Here is a 17,421-nt window from a genome sequence, read left to right on the forward strand (position 1 = left end):
CACGGCGTCACGTGAAGCTACCTAAGCATCCGGGGACAGCCACTAACGCGCTTGTCGCCTAGCGCCACCTCCGGATTTTGCCATAGCAAGCAGAGGAAATTTGTTCCGCGACGGGTGTCGAAGACATTTGATACACGCCTCCGCCCACCTGTCCATCCAGCGATACTTTTCCCATTGAATCAACATAACGCTACGACCAAATCAACAACTTAATATCGGACGGATGGTCTAGAACTCGCGTTGGGTATACGGCGTTTTCAAGGATAAATACTCGGCGCAAGTCGCCTGATGCTGTCGTTTGACAAGCTCCAACACCTCCTCCATCACTCTTAGACTCGAGCGCAACCGAAACGATACGATACCCCTCCACCCACAGCCAAGATGTCGGACCAACACCGCGATGTATCTCAGTACAAGTACTCGGCCATGTCCAACCTGGTCCTCCAGGCGGACCGTCGTTTCGTGTCGCGACGAAACGATGAGGCCACTGGCGATCCCGAGTCTCTCGCCGGTAAGCTGAGTATTCGCGACATGGGAGCACGCGTCGCGCGCGACTCGGCCCCGAAGCAGAAGAAACAGACCGGTCTGCCCGAAATCGAACGCGGAAGGTTACAGGAGGGCGAGGATGTGCTGCTGCGCGAGCAGCGCAAGAGGAAGAACGAGGCGGCGCAAGCGAGGGGAACAGGTGTCTTGGGAACCGGAGACCTGCTCATCGAGGGCATCAACTATCGTCCGAGAACGGCAGCGACCCGAGCCACATACGAGTTGATCCTGAAGATCGTATCCGACAATCTAGGCGACGTGCCCCAGTCAACCGTCTTGAGTGCTGCGGATGTAGTCCTGGAATACCTCAAAGATGATGACCTCAAGGACACGGAAAGGAAGAATGAAGTCGACGACATCCTCGGTGTTTCAATGAGCCCCAAAGAGTTCAACGAGCTCGTAAACCTGGGAAAAAAGATCACAGACTACGATGCGCAAGACGAGGACGAGGACATGGATGCTAACGCAGCTGATGCTGACGGAGCCGAAATGGACGAGAGACAGGGTGTTGCAGTCGTCTTCGAGGATTCCGAAGATGAAGAGGGCGGCATCGTCAACGAGGTCCGAGAGGAGTCTTCTGAAGACGAGGAAGCTGACGAGGAAGACGAAGACAAGGAAGCTCAAGACGGTGCCGACAAGGAGGACATGGACGACGATGCCATGATTATCGATTCGGCGCCGAAGAAACAAGCACAAGACGGCAAGCCCACGAAAACTGTGCCCGCAAGAGATATCGACGCGTTCTGGTTGCAGCGACAGATCGGAAAGCTGTACGAGGATTCCCACGAACAACACGATAAAGCGACACATGCCCTTCGCATCCTCTCCGGCGAGCCAGATGAGCAAGGTGGAGATGAAAAATCGCTTCGCGAAATCGAAAACGACCTCATGGAGCTCTTTGATTACGAACATCATGAACTGGTCCAGCTGCTCATCGAGAACCGGGAGAAGGTTGTATGGTTGACCCGCCACTCAAGAGCTGAGACGGAAGAGGCAAAGGCTGTCGTGGAGCGTGAGATGGCTTCGGAGGGCCTCCAGTGGATTCTCAACGAGAAGTTCGGGAAGAAGACGGATGAAAAGCGGAAGATGGAGATTAAGATGGACATCGACAACACGTCATCACTTAACGCACCCGCACCCGAACCAGAACGCCCTCAGGGCTTGGTCGGTGGGCTGCAGCCGCGGAAACTGATCAACCTGGAGAACTTAGTGTTTGACCAGGGCAACCATCTGATGAGCAATCCCAAGGTCCGGCTACCTGAGGGCTCAACAAAACGGACCTTCAAGGGCTACGAGGAAATCCACGTCCCTGCGCCCAAGAAACGCAACGAGCCAGGCGACTCTCTCATTCCCATCACTGATATGCCCGAATGGTCCCGTCTGCCTTTCAGCACTGCCAAGTCTTTGAACAAGATCCAGTCCAAGTGCTACCCAACAGCGTTCGGAGACGACGGCAACATGCTTATCTGTGCTCCCACTGGTAGTGGAAAGACGAACGTGGCTATGCTTACCATTTTGCGAGAGCTTGGCAAGAACCGCAATTCTGAGACTGGTGATATCGACCTGGACGCCTTCAAGATTGTGTACATCGCTCCTCTGAAGGCTTTGGTTCAAGAACAAGTCGGCAACTTCGGCAAGAGGCTTGAGCCTTACGGCGTCAAGGTATCTGAATTGACTGGTGATCGACAACTCACCAAGCAACAAATTGCTGAAACCCAGATTATCGTCACCACGCCTGAGAAGTGGGACGTCATCACGAGAAAGGCGACAGATATGACTTACACGAACTTGGTTCGTTTGGTTATTATCGACGAGATCCATCTGCTCCACGACGACCGTGGTCCGGTTCTCGAGAGCATCGTCAGTAGAACCATTCGCAAGACTGAGCAGACTGGCGAGCCTGTTCGTCTGGTTGGGTTGTCCGCAACGCTGCCTAACTACAAGGATGTCGCTAGCTTCCTCCGTGTGGACATCAACAGCGGCCTTTTCCACTTTGACGGCAGCTTCCGTCCTTGCCCCCTGCGCCAGGAATTCATTGGCGTCACGGATCGCAAGGCCATCAAGCAGTTGAAGACCATGAACGACGTCACCTACAACAAGGTCATTGAGCATGTTGGCGCCAATAGGAACCAGATGCTCATCTTCGTTCACTCGCGAAAGGAAACTGCCAAGACTGCCCGGTACATCAGAGACAAGGCGCTCGAGATGGATACTATAAACCAGATCCTACGTCACGATGCCGGTAGTCGTGAAGTGCTCAATGAGGCCGCCAGTCAAGCCACCGATAAGGATCTGAAAGACATCCTGCCCTACGGTTTCGGTATCCACCACGCTGGTATGAACCGTATTGATCGTACCGATGTCGAGGATCTGTTTGCTAGAGGTGCTATCCAAGTTTTGGTCTGCACAGCCACCCTCGCCTGGGGTGTCAATTTGCCCGCTCATACTGTCATCATCAAGGGAACCTCGGTTTACTCTCCAGAGAAGGGTAGCTGGGTCGAGCTTAGTCCCCAGGACGTCTTGCAGATGCTTGGTCGTGCCGGTCGCCCGCAATTCGACACATACGGAGAAGGTATCATCATCACGACTCAAAACGAGATCCAGTACTATCTGTCACTTCTCAACCAACAATTACCGATTGAGAGTCAGTTCGTCAGTCGCCTAGTGGACAACCTGAATGCTGAGATCGTGCTCGGTAATGTTAGGAGTAGAGATGAGGGTGTCGAGTGGCTTGGCTACACGTACCTGTTTGTCCGTATGCTGCGGTCTCCAGGTCTTTACCAAGTTGGTGCGGAATATGAAGACGATGAAGCTTTGGAACAAAAACGAGTCGACCTCATCCACTCCGCGGCGACGGTCCTCAGAAAGTCAAATCTCGTCAAGTATGACGAGAAAACCGGAAGGCTCCAGTCAACAGAACTTGGTCGCATCGCGTCGCACTACTACATCACCCATGGTTCCATGGACACCTACAACAACCTCATCCAGCCGTCCATCACGACCATCGAGCTCTTCCGTGTCTTCTCGCTCAGCGCAGAGTTCAAGTACATTCCAGTTCGCCAAGACGAGAAGCTCGAGCTTGCCAAGTTGCTAGGCAGAGTTCCCATTCCGGTCAAGGAGAGCATTGAGGAGCCTCACGCCAAGATCAACGTGCTTCTGCAGGCCTACATCTCACGACTCAAGCTAGACGGCCTTGCTCTCATGGCTGATATGGTCTACGTCACTCAGTCTGCTGGTCGTATCTTGCGCGCCATCTTTGAAATCACCATGAAGAAGGGATGGGCGTCTGTCGCGAAGACCGCACTGGACCTCTGCAAGATGGCTGAGAAGAGGATGTGGCCCACAATGTCGCCACTCCGCCAATTCCCCAGTTGTCCAAGGGATATTGTGCAAAAGTCGGAGAGAATTGAGGTGTCTTGGAGTAGCTACTTCGACCTCGATCCTCCTCGCATGGGTGAGCTTCTCGGTATGCCTAAGGCCGGTAGGACTGTCTGCGGGCTGGTTGCCAAGTTCCCCAGGGTTGAGGTACAGGCGCAAGTTCAGCCGTTGACCAGATCTATGCTTCGAGTCGAGCTCAGCATTACGCCCAATTTTGAGTGGGATGTTGAAGTTCACGGCCCCGCAGAGAGCTTCTGGGTTTTCGTCGAAGATTGCGATGGCGAGGATATCCTCTTCAGCGATCAATTCCTGCTTCGCAAGGAGTACGCTGAGTCCGAATCCAACGAGCACATCGTTGACTTTACGGTTCCGATCACGGAACCCATGCCTCCAAACTATTTCATTTCCGTCATCTCGGACCGCTGGATGCACTCGGAAACAAGACTACCCGTGTCCTTCCATAAGCTGATTCTGCCCGAGAGGTTCCCTCCTCATACCGAGCTTCTCGAGCTTCAGCCGCTGCCTGTTTCCGCCCTGAAGGTCAAGGAGTACACCAAGCTGTATCCCAGTTGGGACAACTTCAACCGCATTCAGACACAAACCTTTAACTCTCTTTACAACACCGACCAAAACGTCTTTGTTGGTGCGCCAACAGGCAGTGGCAAGACTGTGTGCGCCGAATTCTCGCTTCTGCGTCATTGGTCTAAGCCCGATGCTGGTCGCGCCGTCTACATAGCACCCTTCCAGGAGCTGGTTGACTTGCGCCTGGATGACTGGCAAAAGCGACTGAATGGCCTGCGTGGCGGCAAGACTATCGAGAAGCTCACAGGAGAGACAACAACGGACCTGAAGATTCTGGAACGTAGCGACCTAGTCCTCGCCACCCCCGTTCAGTGGGATGTCCTGTCTCGCCAGTGGAAGCGCAGAAAGAATGTTTCGACCGTTGAGCTTTTCATCGCTGATGAGGCTCACCTTTTGGGCAACAACATGGGTTACGTCTACGAGATCATTATCTCGAGGATGCACTACATTAGAACTCAAACGGAGCTCCCCATGAGGATCATTGCTCTGGGTGTCTCTCTTGCCAACGCTCGCGATCTTGGAGAATGGATTGACGCTAAGAAGCATGACATCTACAACTTCAGCCCGCACGTTCGACCGGTTCCCCTTGAACTGCATATACAATCATACACCAACCCTCATTTCCCTTCGCTGATGCTGTCAATGGCGAAGCCGACATATCTGGCCATCACTCAGATGTCTGCTGACAAGCCTGCCATTGTCTTCGTGCCGAGCCGGAAGCAGACGCGAGCCACTACCCGTGATTTGCTGACAGCGGCGTTTATGGATGACGATGAGGACCGCTTCTTACACGCTGAGCCCGAGCAATTACGACCCCTCCTTGAGCGTATCAACGAGGAGGCACTTGCTGAGGCCCTTTCCCACGGTGTTGGGTACTACCACGAGGCCTTGAGCCAGAGCGACAAGCGTATCGTCAAACATCTGTATGAGCACGGTGCGATCCAGGTTTTGGTTGCTTCCCGTGACGTATGCTGGGAATTGAACAGCACTGCTCATCTCGTCATTGTCATGGGCACGCAATACTTCGAGGGTCGTGAGCACCGTTACATCGACTACTCCCTTAGCGAGGTGCTTCACATGTTCGGCAAGGCCCTTCGCCCCTCCAAGGACGGCAGAGGTCGTGGCGTCCTCATGCTTCCAGCAGCGAAGAGAGATTTCTACAAGAAGTTCCTGAACGAAGCGCTCCCCGTCGAATCACACTTGCATAACTACCTCCACGACGCGTTTGTGACCGAGATCAGCACCAAGATGATTGAATCTGGTGACGATGCCATCAACTGGACGACGTTCACGTACTTCTACAGGCGGCTTCTCGCGAACCCAAGCTTCTACAGTTTGACCAGCACGACAGAGGAGGGACTCAGCGATTACATGTCAGATCTCATCCAGACCACCTTGCAAGAGCTGAGCGACTCCAAGATCATTGAGCTTGACGAGGACGATGGTTCAGTCGCCCCCCAGAACGCAGCCATGATTGCCGCCTACTACAACATATCCTACATCACCATGCAGACATTCCTTCTATCGCTGAGCGCAAAGACAAAGTTGAAGGGTGTCTTGGAGATTATCACGTCAGCTACCGAGTTCGAGGCGATCCAGATCAGGAGACACGAGGAGGGTATCCTCCGCCGCATCTACGACCGCATCCCCGTCAAGATGTCAGATCCTGTTTACGACTCGGCGCATTTCAAGTCGTTCGTTCTCCTTCAAGCACACTTCTCTAGGATGCAGCTGCCAATCGACCTTGCGAAGGACCAAGAGGTCATCATTTCCAAGGTGCTCAGCCTGCTGAGCGCCACGGTTGACATTCTCTCATCGGACGGTCACCTCAACGCCATGAACGCCATGGAGATGTCACAGATGGTTGTGCAGGCCATGTGGGACCGTGACAGCCCCTTGAAGCAGATTCCTCATTTCACGCCTGAGGTCGTCAAGGTGGCCAACGAATTTGGGTATGTACCAGTATCACCAATGGAGATTTGCAACGCTAACTCTGATCTTCTCTCCAGTATCAAGGATATATTTGACTTCATGGAGGCGATGAACCCCGAGGAGAACCCTGACTATGCCAAGTTGATCAAACGTCTTGGGCTTAGCCAGAACCAACTGGCTCAGGCTGCGGCGTTCACCAACGACAAGTACCCTGACATTGAGCTCGAACACAGCATCTTGGACGAGGAGGATATTAGGGCCAATGAGCCTGCTTATCTAAGTGTGCACATCCAGCGCAACGTCGATGAAGAGGAGGAATTCGACCCCACTGTGCATGCGCCGTTCTACCCGGCCAAGAAGCTGGAGAATTGGTGGCTAGTCGTGGGCGAAGAAGGCACGAAGAACCTGCTCGCAATCAAGCGTGTCACAATTGGCCGCGAGCTCAAGGTCAAGCTGGAGTTTACAGTCCCGACAGCTGGTAAGCATAACTTGAAGTTGTTCCTAATGAGCGACAGCTATGTCGGAGTGGACCAGGAGCGCGAGTTCTCCATCGAAGCCGCGGAAGGCATGGACGTGGACGATAGCGACGAGGAAGAAGACGATGAGTAGATTGCCCCCCCGAGTTGGGCAGAGGCACGCCATCAGTACGAGATCTCTATGTGTACAATATTCGATCGAGAGGAGTTTGAGGAGGTAATAGACAAATTTCGAACAAAGTCGAATCGTCTTCTCGCTGGCGGCAAACCACGGGCAACTCTTGTCCTCATTCGACAGGATCGAGTCGCCTGATGTCCGGTTGCGCAGACTGTGTGCGGTGCGACAGTAGTTTCGGAGGGTGGTGCTTCAGTGGTCGAGTTGGCGGGCGGATCCCGGACATAGTTGCTCAACCAGGACTATCACGCGGACGAGACTTCTACCGATTCGGATGGACATGGACAGCATGAAGAAAGTCAAAAAATAAAATGAGGGACCAGGTTGCCGTCGTCCGTGATTCTTGGGCTCAATAGGGCACGTAGCGTGTTGTGAGATGCCTAGGAAAGGTACTTATGTCAAGGGGGAAGGGGTGGCTGTGTTGTGATTATGATGGGCTGGGCGCTGGGAGGTGGACGTGGACGGTGGCATTGACCGGGCCACACACGCCCGGCGAGCGTCACGTCCCTCTACACTACTCACCGCACTGCAACTGAGACTCCGCGATTTCACTCGTTCCCTGTGGATCAGCAGCACCTGGTCACCACCCGGTCACGTGTTCGCCGTCATCCGCGTCCAACCTCCAAGAGTTTCTGCGTTCATCTTTTTCCAGCCCGTCGCCTTTTTTTCGCTACCACAACACGGGGAGCTCCCAATTGCGCTCATCATCTTCAGTTCAGCCAGCTTATCCCGCACCATCGTCGCGACATCCATAGTCACGAATCGCGCGTATCAGAACGCGTCTTTCTCCCTTTGACCCATCGCAACCAATCTTTGGCGTCGCGACTCCCCTGTCCAAAACCCCAATCCCTACCTTACATACATACCACCTGCCACCATTATCAGTAGCTATCGCCACATCCCCCGAAATGTCTGACGAGGCGACCACCAGCGGCCAATCCGCGCCTGCTGCGAACGAGGAGGTGGAAAAGAAGGTTGAGGAGACCTCGACCGCGGCTGAAGCTTCTGAGGCGCCTGCAGCTGCTGCTGACGACGCGAAACCCGCCGAGTCTGAGGAAGCTGCCAAGGACAACACCGACAAGGACAAGAAGGAGGACCCCAAGCCCGAGAACGGTACGCGCCACCTCTTCCTCCCCTCTGAGCCATTGGGTCTCGAGCTCAAACTCAACTCTACATACACGTCGCTATCATCATCGCGCAATTGAATAGCTTGCTGACGCATTTGTTATCGAACAGCTGAGACTAAGGACGCGGAATCTGCCGGCAAGCCTGACGAGTCATCCAAAACCGAAGACGCCGACGTCGAGATGACAGATGCAGCCGAGACGAAGGAGACGTCGGCGCCTGCCGCTGACGCGGAGAAGGAATCTGCTGCTGACGCCGCCGATGCGACAGCTGACAAGGGCAAGGCGCGTCGCAGATCGTCGGGTGTCCCGGAGCACAAGGGCAAGAAGCTCAGCAAGAAGGCCTCCAAGGCCAAGCTCTCCCACAAGGACGCGAAGCCTGGCGACCACTTCTTGGTGAAGCTCAAGGGATATCCCCAATGGCCCGTCATCATTTGCGACGAGGAGATGCTTCCCGAGACCCTCATCAAGACTCGCCCCGTCACTGCGAAGCGTGCCGATGGCACATATCGTGAAGACTACGCCGACGGTGGCAAACGAGAGAACGACCGCACGTTCCCCGTCATGTACCTTCGCACGAACGAATTGTGAGTCCAATACCCCACTCAGCTCCCCAAACCTTCGTATTAGGATGTGTAGCTGACATGGTGTCGACAGTGGTTGGGTCCCCAACTCTGCCCTTCAGGAGCTCACCTCGGAGAAGGCGTCCGAGATGCTCACCGACAAGATCAAAAAGGCCGAGTTGCGCGACGCATTCGAGCTCGCAATCGAGCAGAACCCTCTCGAGCACTACAAGGAAGAACTCCAAAAGTACCAGGACGAACTGGCTCAGAAGGCGGCTGCCAAGGAAGCCAGAGAAGCTGCTAAGAAGAACAAGAAGAAGGCCCCGGCCATCATTGAGGATGAGGATGTCGACATGGAGGATGCGGCTGATGAGGAGGTTGCCCCTACACCGAAGGAAAAGTCAAAGACCAAGAAGCGCAAGGCTGAAGATGAGGCGGCCAGTGTGAGTATTTGTTCCATTGCTCACGGGCATAAACTGACAATTTGGTAGACCCCAGCACGAACCGAGTCGGCTAAGAAGCCCAAGATCAAGCTTAACACCTCTTCTACGCCCAAAGCAACGAATGGAACTGCCACCCCCAAGTCTGTCAAGGACTCAGCCTCCAAGCCTGCGAAGACCAAGTCGTCCAAGAAGGATGGTGCCGAGAAGAAGGAGAAGGAAGCTCCCAAGGAGCCTGAGCTGACTGCTGAGGAGAAGCATCAACGCAAGGAAGTAAGTTGCAATTTTGACTTCATGCCCTTCGTGTTCCACGACTTACACGTCCAACAGAAAGAAGTACTGTTCCTACGTCACAAGTTGCAAAAGGGCCTCCTTACGAGGGATCAAGAGCCCAAGGAGGAAGAGATGAAGATGATGTCGGATTACATTACGAAGCTTGAGAGTTTCCCGGATCTTGAGGTCTCTATCATCCGGGCTACGAAGATCAACAAGGTTCTCAAGGCTATTATGAAGCTCGACTCTATTCCCAAGGAGGACGAATTCAAGTTCAAGAGTCGATCCCAGACTCTGTTGGACAAGTGGAACAAGATCCTCAGCGGCGGCGATGCTGGAGGCTCTGCCACACCAGCTCCTACCAACGGCGTCAATGGTACTTCTGGAAAGGCTGCACCGGAGACGAAGGAGACACCTGCTGCGTCCAACGGCGTCAAGGAGAGCAAGGAGGCCGACAAGTCCGAGGAGGCCAGCAAAGAGGCTAAGGACGAAAAGGACGACAAGAAGTCCGATAAAGACAAGACGTCCGAAGAACCTGAAAAGGCGGAGGAGAAGGCCGACAAGGCCGAGAAGTCTGAGAAGGCCGATGAGTCCGCTGAGAAGCCAGCTGAAGAGGTATGAGGCGATGTCTCACCAACCACGACGACGGAAGCTAACCCAATTCGTAGTCGGCACCTGCGCCCCCGGAACCGGTTGAAGCCAAGGCTTAGGGATCCCGTTCACGTCGCAGATCTCCTCGAGAGTAGAGACATGGGCTCAGCAATAAATCTGGGCTATATGGGCTATCGTGGCCTGGCCACTTGCGTTTCCTGGCGTATACGGTTTTCCTCAATCGCAAAAGCGGTACTTTGTCTTGGTTATGGTGTAAAATTACTCGTCTCTCGTCTTTTCGCGGTGCGGTTGGGAGCGTTAGATGGCAGGCACCTGCGGCAATCCCGCAGACGGCGCGCGCTTTAGTCCTAGGGGAGGGTTCGGTGTACAGAGATGGTAAGGAGGCTATACGGTGACAAGGGGACCCGATCCAAACAGGACATATCAGGCATGCCTTTGATGGTCTGCAAAACCGCTTCAAGTTATGATGATGTAGGATGGCACAGGCCCTGATTTTGGAGATGGAACGGAAGTCATCAGGTCCTTGTTTTGCGAAAGCGAGGGAGAGACGAGACTGGTAGTCGTTATTTCCACACGGCCTAAGGGTATTGGTTCTATGTTACTTGTTAGGGAAAATCGATCAGAAAGCACGCATCATGAAAAGGCTGTGATAATTATGCTTGTGGTTTGAGGATTGTAGCAACGAGGGTTGCTAGCCGTAGACTTCCTTGCACTGTGAGGTTGCCGCAGTGTTACATCAACTACACAGTGCGTATAATCCGGTACATGGTATCTGTCTGTGCTCCCTCGTCCGACTCGACGCGTGCCACTCGCAAAAGCGCGTCTCAGTTCCAACAGTGACATACTACGCCAACGAAGTGCAACCGTAATTCCCTACAAGATGAGCGCACAAGACGATCAAACATCTCATTTTCACCAACAGGATCACCAGGTAAGCTCTTCTGTCGAGTTGACTAGTTCTGTGTGTTGACCTGTCCCTTTGAGGCGGCCTATATCTTCCGTCCACAGGGAGAGGAAGGCAAGCCCCAACGGCCAGCCAAGAGGCAGCGGGTATCAAAAAATGCCGTCAATGAAGAAGCGAACAATGCAATTGCAACGACATTCGTGCCATCATTGAATGGCGGCGAGCTCGCGGAGTGCGTACGAATACGCGAAAAGTTATTCGAGTCCGGCTGGTCCCGATTAGAGTCCAAGGTCCAGGTACGCAACCCCTTACTTGTAGCACTATTGTCTTCATCTAACCAGAGTCCCAGAAAATCTTGCGTGATGTGAATTTGGCTACGCTAGAACAAGTGACTGCTTTCATTCAGGAGCAGACAGACACACCGTGAGTCTCCGCCAATATGGCGATTCAGATGCATGTATCTAACGCGGACGGTAGAAGCAAGATTCCTGCCGCCTTCGTCATCACTGGGCCCAATATTGCATCTCAAGATTTGCTATTTGAGCAGCTATCAGAGACGCTTCAAGAGACTACCCGAAGCAAGTTCGTGAGACTCAAGTCGTCCGAGGCATCCAACATCAAGGCTGCCCTAAAGAAGATTGTTGAAGATGCCACATCTCGTGGGTCTCTTGATGACGAAGATGCCGAGCTGGCGTTTGAAGTGAGTTTCAACACTTTTTGGCAGACCAAAGAGATACTGATGAAAGACGCAGGGCCGAAAGTACCTAAATTACGACCTGGAGGGTCTGTATGTCTTCTCGAAAACACAGCAGTGCGATCACATATTTGTCGCGTTCCAAGACAGTGAGGGTTTTGACAGCGCTCTTCTGTCGGATCTCATTACCCTCTTCAAGTGCGTCTTTTCCTCATGTCAGTCTCGAAGCAGACCCTAACAGTCACATTAGCTCGTGGCGACCCAAGATCCCGTTCACTCTGCTGTTCGGTGTTGCGACCTCCGTCGAACTCCTCCAAGCTCGTTTACTCAAATCAGCCTGTCAACACCTCTACGGCGCTCAATTCGATGTCGTGCAGACCGGTACCATTCTTGAGCAAATCTTTAAGCCCACCATCGCGGCAACGGACGCAGCCCTAACACTCGGTCCGAACTTGCTGCACAGCTTGGTAGACAGGCAGCAAGACCAGGTCGCCAGTATCCAGACTTTTGTTGCATCCATCAAGGTGAGAACTAGTCCATCCCAATGATCCCGAACCGGAATTAACTCGGGTAGTACGCGTATATGTGCCATTTTTACGCCAATCCGCTAAGCGTCTTCTCGCTGGAGGACGACGAGATGAATAGCGAGCTTGTCCAGGGCGACCATTTGGAGGCTTTCCGATCGCTCCCTTCGTTCCGACGCGAGGTTGAGAACGCCGTTGAAGCAAAGGATCTAAGATTAGCGAGGTCGTTACTAGAGGACGATGATTTGCTACGGGAAAGGATCTTTGACATTCCTGACAGAAAACGGGAATGGGCCACTGGTCTACTTCGCTCGCTTAAGCTGATCCAGGCTACCGGAGCAGTCCAGGACGACTTTTCTCAAATGTTCATGAAAGCGGTGTCCGACGGCATCGCCCTTTCGTCCGAGAGCTGGGACATTGTTGAAAGCATCAAGCGGATGCAAGCGGACGACTTTGTCTCGATGCTGCAACGGGTCCAAACAACCGTAGCGACCGGCGATGACCAGCTATGTCTCACCGCCTGGGAATCCGAGGCCGGGGACCTTCCGGCAATTGTAAAGAAATGTCTGGCCGAGTCCAAGGAGCTTCTCAGCAAAGCCCAGGAGGACGGCACCACCTTACGGAGCGCGTACAGTGGTCACAGTAGGGTGCTTCGTACAACCGTCGTCGCGCAAAAAGTGCAGCTGAGCCACGATTCGGCCGCTCTCTCTGAGGACGACAAAGCATTCACCAGAATTGTCGACCAGATTGCGGAGCTCTTCGAGGACGTCATACGATGCGAACCTGCCGCAAGTATTTTCTTACACGAGACATGGCTCTATGATTTCAAGACACCCCACCGGGATGTTTTCGTCCCGCGACCCCAGGACGTTTTTGAGCGCAGCCTAACCCGACCCCAGGACTACCTCGCCTGTGCTTGCTGCACTACCGACGAAGGACTATCTACAACACTGCCCGCAACGTCTTTGCTTTACCATCTCTACTTGGAGACGGGCAACCTCATCAACGTCGCCGACTTGTGGTCCGCCTTCTACGCCATGGTGGGCAGCGGCGGCGGTGACGACGCTGAGGATAGCGATGGAAACGCCGATGAGAGGGCAGCGCTGGTGCTCTTTTACCGGGGTCTGGCGGAGCTAAAGGCCCTGGGCTTTGTCAAGATGAGCAGAAAGAAGACGGACCACATCGCCAAGCTCAAGTGGCTGTAGGAGCTCAAAGGGGATTCCGCGACGACGGCCTAGAAAGCGTGAAACGAAGGTCGTGGCGCGGGAAGGCACGTCAGTCGCGTGGTCGGGGGAAAGAATCAAGCGAAAGACGAGTTCTACTTAATGGAATTTTGTCAAGGTGAGGCCAAAGCAAGCATTTCTTACATCTTTGGGCCTTGATATTTTTTTATTCAAATCGAACAAGCAAGATGATGCGTGTTTGCCCCCCGAGAAATCCCCATCTTTTGAATAAATGTCAATGACTCAGATGACTCAGATGGGTGTCGGCATTCTACAGTGTCTTCAGTGTCTTCAGCTGTGTTCTTGAACAAGGCTATTGTCTTCTGGACACTTCTTTGTTCCCGTTGGCCAGACCACCACGGAACCGGTGTGCTCAGCCTCCACCTCAGACAAATTCCGCTGTCCGTCCGCGGGCTGCCGAAAGCACGGAGTTCGTAATTGCCGTCCACAGCGAGGGAGGGGGGGGGGGGAACGGGAGGGGAGGGAGGAAGAGCGGAAAGGGCCAGAGGAACCATGTCTCGGATGCTCCACGTTGGGGCCGGAGGCGTATCTAGTTGCGTCCGGCGCGCGACTCGTCTCTGGGACACCCGGGACACTCGTAAAGTGAGAGGGACGGCGTAAATCGCACCAAAGAGAAGTCGTCCCTTCCCCCGCTCCGCGCCATGTCTCAAGTTACTTTGGCGCATCGAGCGAGATAAAGAGAGACATAGGGGAAGGAATCCGGCTCTCTGGGTCATCTGGCAAACTGAGTTCGGGGGCTGCGCGCCCCCTTTGGCCTGATTTACACAGTATGGACGGCCTCTGGCCGCCGAAAGGACAAAGCAATCTTGTCTCTCCTGACGTATTAGTCCTGCCGCAGCCTCTGTTCGGGTCCCAGTCGCTCGGGTCGCTGGCTTCGCCTTTAACGAAACGAGAGACGGGAGGGCCTGGATCTCCAGTTTTTGTGCTTGACAGTTTTTTTTTTTGCCCTCCCTCTTTTCGATATCGTCTCGTTGGGGTTATTTGTTTTGTCTCGCAAAGGAGAGTTGTTCGGTCAAAGAAACGAAGAACGGCGGGACGGGTGGTGGGGGAGCGTGGGCTTGGAATTCCTCCCATACAAGAAGCAGAGAGTTTCGCTCTAGTCGTTGACGATGAACAGTCTCTCGATATCTCGATCTCATCTTTCTAATTCAAGCTTTCGATGCCCATAGAACACTCACCGTTTATTCTGCTCTGATTCCAAACGTTCTTTTTCCTTCCTGTGCAGGCCTTTGAACACTCCCACCCAAGCCTCTGCCTATCTAAGAATACTATCCTAGAGGAACCGTATCCAAGCTGAAATACGCTAGTCTGTTCTCGCGAAGATCCTCATCACCGAGACGCCTCTATATCTTGATCTCATCTTGAATCTCGTTGAATATCTTTCAAGCCGAACAACACCTCTTCATTCCTCAACGACAACCTCTCCAAACCTTGACTCATTGATACGTCAACTTCTACGAGAAAATAAGTCGTTTGAGAGGAAAGCCCAGCACATCGTGTTGAACAGGTCTTTTAGGAGAAAGGAGAAAAAGTAGAGGAATCACGCGCCAAAACACAAGCCACGATGGCAACCAGACACCACCACACAACCAGCGGAGGCATTGGCAACCGTCGAGCTGGACGTAATGCCGGGTTCCAGGAAAAGATGCGTCAGATGCGTCTGCCTTTGGTTCCTCTCGTCCAGATGTCGACGGGAGCTGTCCACCCAGAATTTCCCGCGACACTGCTCAACTTCTGGCTCTTGACTGAGGCCCAGTTGGACGACCTTGCCCGCTTCTACCACCAAAAGACTCCCTCGCCCTGGTCGGCATCGTACCCTTGTCCCATCACATGGAAGTCCGGTCTCACGCTTGAGGAGAAGAGAAGAAAGATTGGAAAGTTCATCGGTCTTAGGTACGTCGAATTCGACTACACTCGGGATGTCGTCTACTACGACCCCCGAACGTCGACTACACCCCCTCCTCGCCCCCGCCCTTACTCGGAGAACATGTGCTGATCAACGTTTTACCACAACAGAGGCTGCGATACGCCAATTCGCATACGCATCAAGACTGAGGAGCAAATCATGGAGGAGGCGCGGCAGGCGAGATTAGCAGAGGATGATGAGGCTATGAGGAGAAAGATGCCGTGGTACTCATAGATTTACCATGAACCAGATCTGCATAGAGCTGGGGATGCATTTTGCTTTGAAGTCTTTTGTTGCTTTTTCCTGCATGGCACTGCGTTGATATCAATCACATAGCACATTTAGGCGTTGGAGACGGATGGGTACATGACAATAGAGATAGACCACACCAATGGGCAACTACCGGTTTGATCTGGTAAAAGAGCAACGATAACCGATATATTTATAGACTCCCAAATAATTCATGATGACCAGTACGATTCCCGTGTAACCCATAACGCCGAACGCAACCAGACAGCCGTTGTATGCTTTGATCCTCGCCGTTTGTTGTATCATACACGGGCGTGGGTAACGAGGTATCTAGTGACGAGGGGTGTGATGCGAGAGGAGACCTTTGAGCCTGCCCAAGGCACAGATATTAGAGTTGGGTGGAGGAGGAGAATACGCGTAGTGTTTATTTCTTGCCCTTCTTCTTCTTGGAGGGCGTGCTAGTGGTTGAGTCAACAAGAACGGCATCGCCGTCGACACTGGGTGGGGCAGTTGAGTTCTTCTCGGACTCGTCAAGCTCCTTCATGAACTCGGTTTGAATGTTCGCCCTGCGCTTCTCCCACCACTCCTTCTCCTGGTCGACGGTGTTGGCAACCTCCTCGAGGCGGTTGCGCACAATGGTGTTGGCGGCGATCTCGTTGGCGGACTGGAAGATGGACTGGCCCCAGTTGGGGGCGAGAGCGTTGGCCTAAGTCGAGTTAGTCATGCGATGTCTGCGCGCGCTGAACCTGATATACGGACCTCCATCACGACGTCGCGGAGCTCGTCCTCCATTTCCTTCTCGGCGCGCTGGAAACGCTGCCACAAGTCATCACCGACGCTTCCCCGCTGCAGCAACGTGCTGCAGGCCTGCTTGGCGGAACGGATCTGAACAAGCCGGTGGATGTCCTCAACTGCGCGGCGGAGAAGCGCGGCACGGATGACGCTGTCGGGGATCTTGGGGGTCTTCGCCTTCTCCTGGCCCTCCTCGGGGGATCCGATGTGCAGGAGGGAGAGGTAGAGGTTGCGCTGCAAATGTTCGGGGAACCAAGGAGCGAGATTGGCGCTTTGGGCTAAAGTGAGAAAAGAACAGGTCAGCAGTCGTGTTTCCGTATTGTGCGGTCGCGCGCATTGCGGAACCGCGGGTGGAGGGCCGTGGAAGACACATACTCGCTTTCCGTTGTCTGTAGATCTTGGAGAAGGTCATGAAAACGCCGCCGAGGACCAGAAGGTAGGCGAAGGGGAGCACTAGGCCCAACCAGTCTATTTCGAACATGACTGCTGCTGCTGTTGCGAAAATCGTGCGCTCGTAAGGATCGTGGTAGAAAAGTGAAGAGGTCGAACGAGGGACAAAGAAATTGGTGGTGTTTGAAGACGGATGCTCTCTGGCCTGGAGGTTCAGTTGATGCAGCGTGTCCAATTACAATATGACAGCTTGGTCGCAATGGACACTTTTTTGGCTGCCCACCCAGGGTCAAAGATGACCCGCTGCTTTTACTGGACGACGGGATGCGGACCATCCATGTCACCATGCAGAGCAAGCTGGAAAAAGATACCTATACTTTGGGACAGTGTATAAACATTATTTCCCTTCAAGATGTAGATAAAAGCTTAGAAATATCAAAAGCACCCCGCCAATGCTTTACCATTCCAAAGCCATTATGGTCGAGCTTGAGCGTCTTCTTGACTCGACGGAAGCATGTGGTAAAGCAGCGCGGAAATCATTGACCCTAGTCTAGTCGCAAGGTGGCACAAGGGACAAGGGTACCTCTTGTTGGTCCAAGCATGGCAAGTGTGGCTGCATT

At 53.5% G+C, this 17,421-nt stretch overlaps 5 protein-coding genes across 5 annotated transcripts; 4 read left to right on the forward strand and 1 right to left on the reverse strand.

Annotated features, from left to right (window-relative positions):
• Window positions 1–381: 381 nt before the first annotated feature.
• Window positions 382–7,044, forward strand: brr2 (Pre-mRNA-splicing factor brr2; the record flags this gene model as incomplete). The annotated part of the gene is made up of 2 exons (XM_036632531.1): window positions 382–6,455; window positions 6,513–7,044. The coding sequence occupies 2 exons, from the start codon at window positions 382–384 to the stop codon at window positions 7,042–7,044; spliced, it is 6,606 nt and encodes a 2,201-aa protein (XP_036501951.1).
• A 950-nt stretch (window positions 7,045–7,994) lies between these two features.
• On the forward strand, window positions 7,995–10,196 carry pdp2 (PWWP domain-containing protein2; the record flags this gene model as incomplete). The annotated part of the gene is made up of 6 exons (XM_036632532.1): window positions 7,995–8,199; window positions 8,323–8,797; window positions 8,868–9,216; window positions 9,265–9,486; window positions 9,544–10,101; window positions 10,155–10,196. The coding sequence occupies 6 exons, from the start codon at window positions 7,995–7,997 to the stop codon at window positions 10,194–10,196; spliced, it is 1,851 nt and encodes a 616-aa protein (XP_036501952.1).
• A 782-nt stretch (window positions 10,197–10,978) lies between these two features.
• Orc3 (Origin recognition complex subunit 3) lies at window positions 10,979–13,425 on the forward strand (the record flags this gene model as incomplete). Its single annotated transcript, XM_036632533.1, has 7 exons — window positions 10,979–11,029; window positions 11,083–11,298; window positions 11,352–11,425; window positions 11,480–11,702; window positions 11,755–11,894; window positions 11,947–12,220; window positions 12,271–13,425. 7 exons carry the CDS (start codon window positions 10,979–10,981, stop codon window positions 13,423–13,425), a joined length of 2,133 nt encoding a protein of 710 aa, XP_036501953.1.
• A 1,603-nt stretch (window positions 13,426–15,028) lies between these two features.
• Window positions 15,029–15,604, forward strand: CGCS363_v000685 (uncharacterized protein; the record flags this gene model as incomplete). Its single annotated transcript, XM_036632534.1, has 2 exons — window positions 15,029–15,357; window positions 15,481–15,604. 2 exons carry the CDS (start codon window positions 15,029–15,031, stop codon window positions 15,602–15,604), a joined length of 453 nt encoding a protein of 150 aa, XP_036501954.1.
• Window positions 15,605–16,043: 439 nt separating this feature from the next.
• Window positions 16,044–16,892, reverse strand: sec66 (Translocation protein sec66; the record flags this gene model as incomplete). Its single annotated transcript, XM_036632535.1, has 3 exons — window positions 16,044–16,325; window positions 16,379–16,689; window positions 16,787–16,892. The coding sequence occupies 3 exons, from the start codon at window positions 16,890–16,892 to the stop codon at window positions 16,044–16,046; spliced, it is 699 nt and encodes a 232-aa protein (XP_036501955.1).
• Between the last annotated feature and the right edge of the window lie 529 nt (window positions 16,893–17,421).

The sequence above is a fragment of the Colletotrichum siamense genome (genome assembly GCF_013390195.1).
Source record: "Colletotrichum siamense strain Cg363 chromosome Unknown KSG_Cg363_contig01, whole genome shotgun sequence".
Taxonomy (NCBI): domain Eukaryota; kingdom Fungi; phylum Ascomycota; class Sordariomycetes; order Glomerellales; family Glomerellaceae; genus Colletotrichum; species Colletotrichum siamense.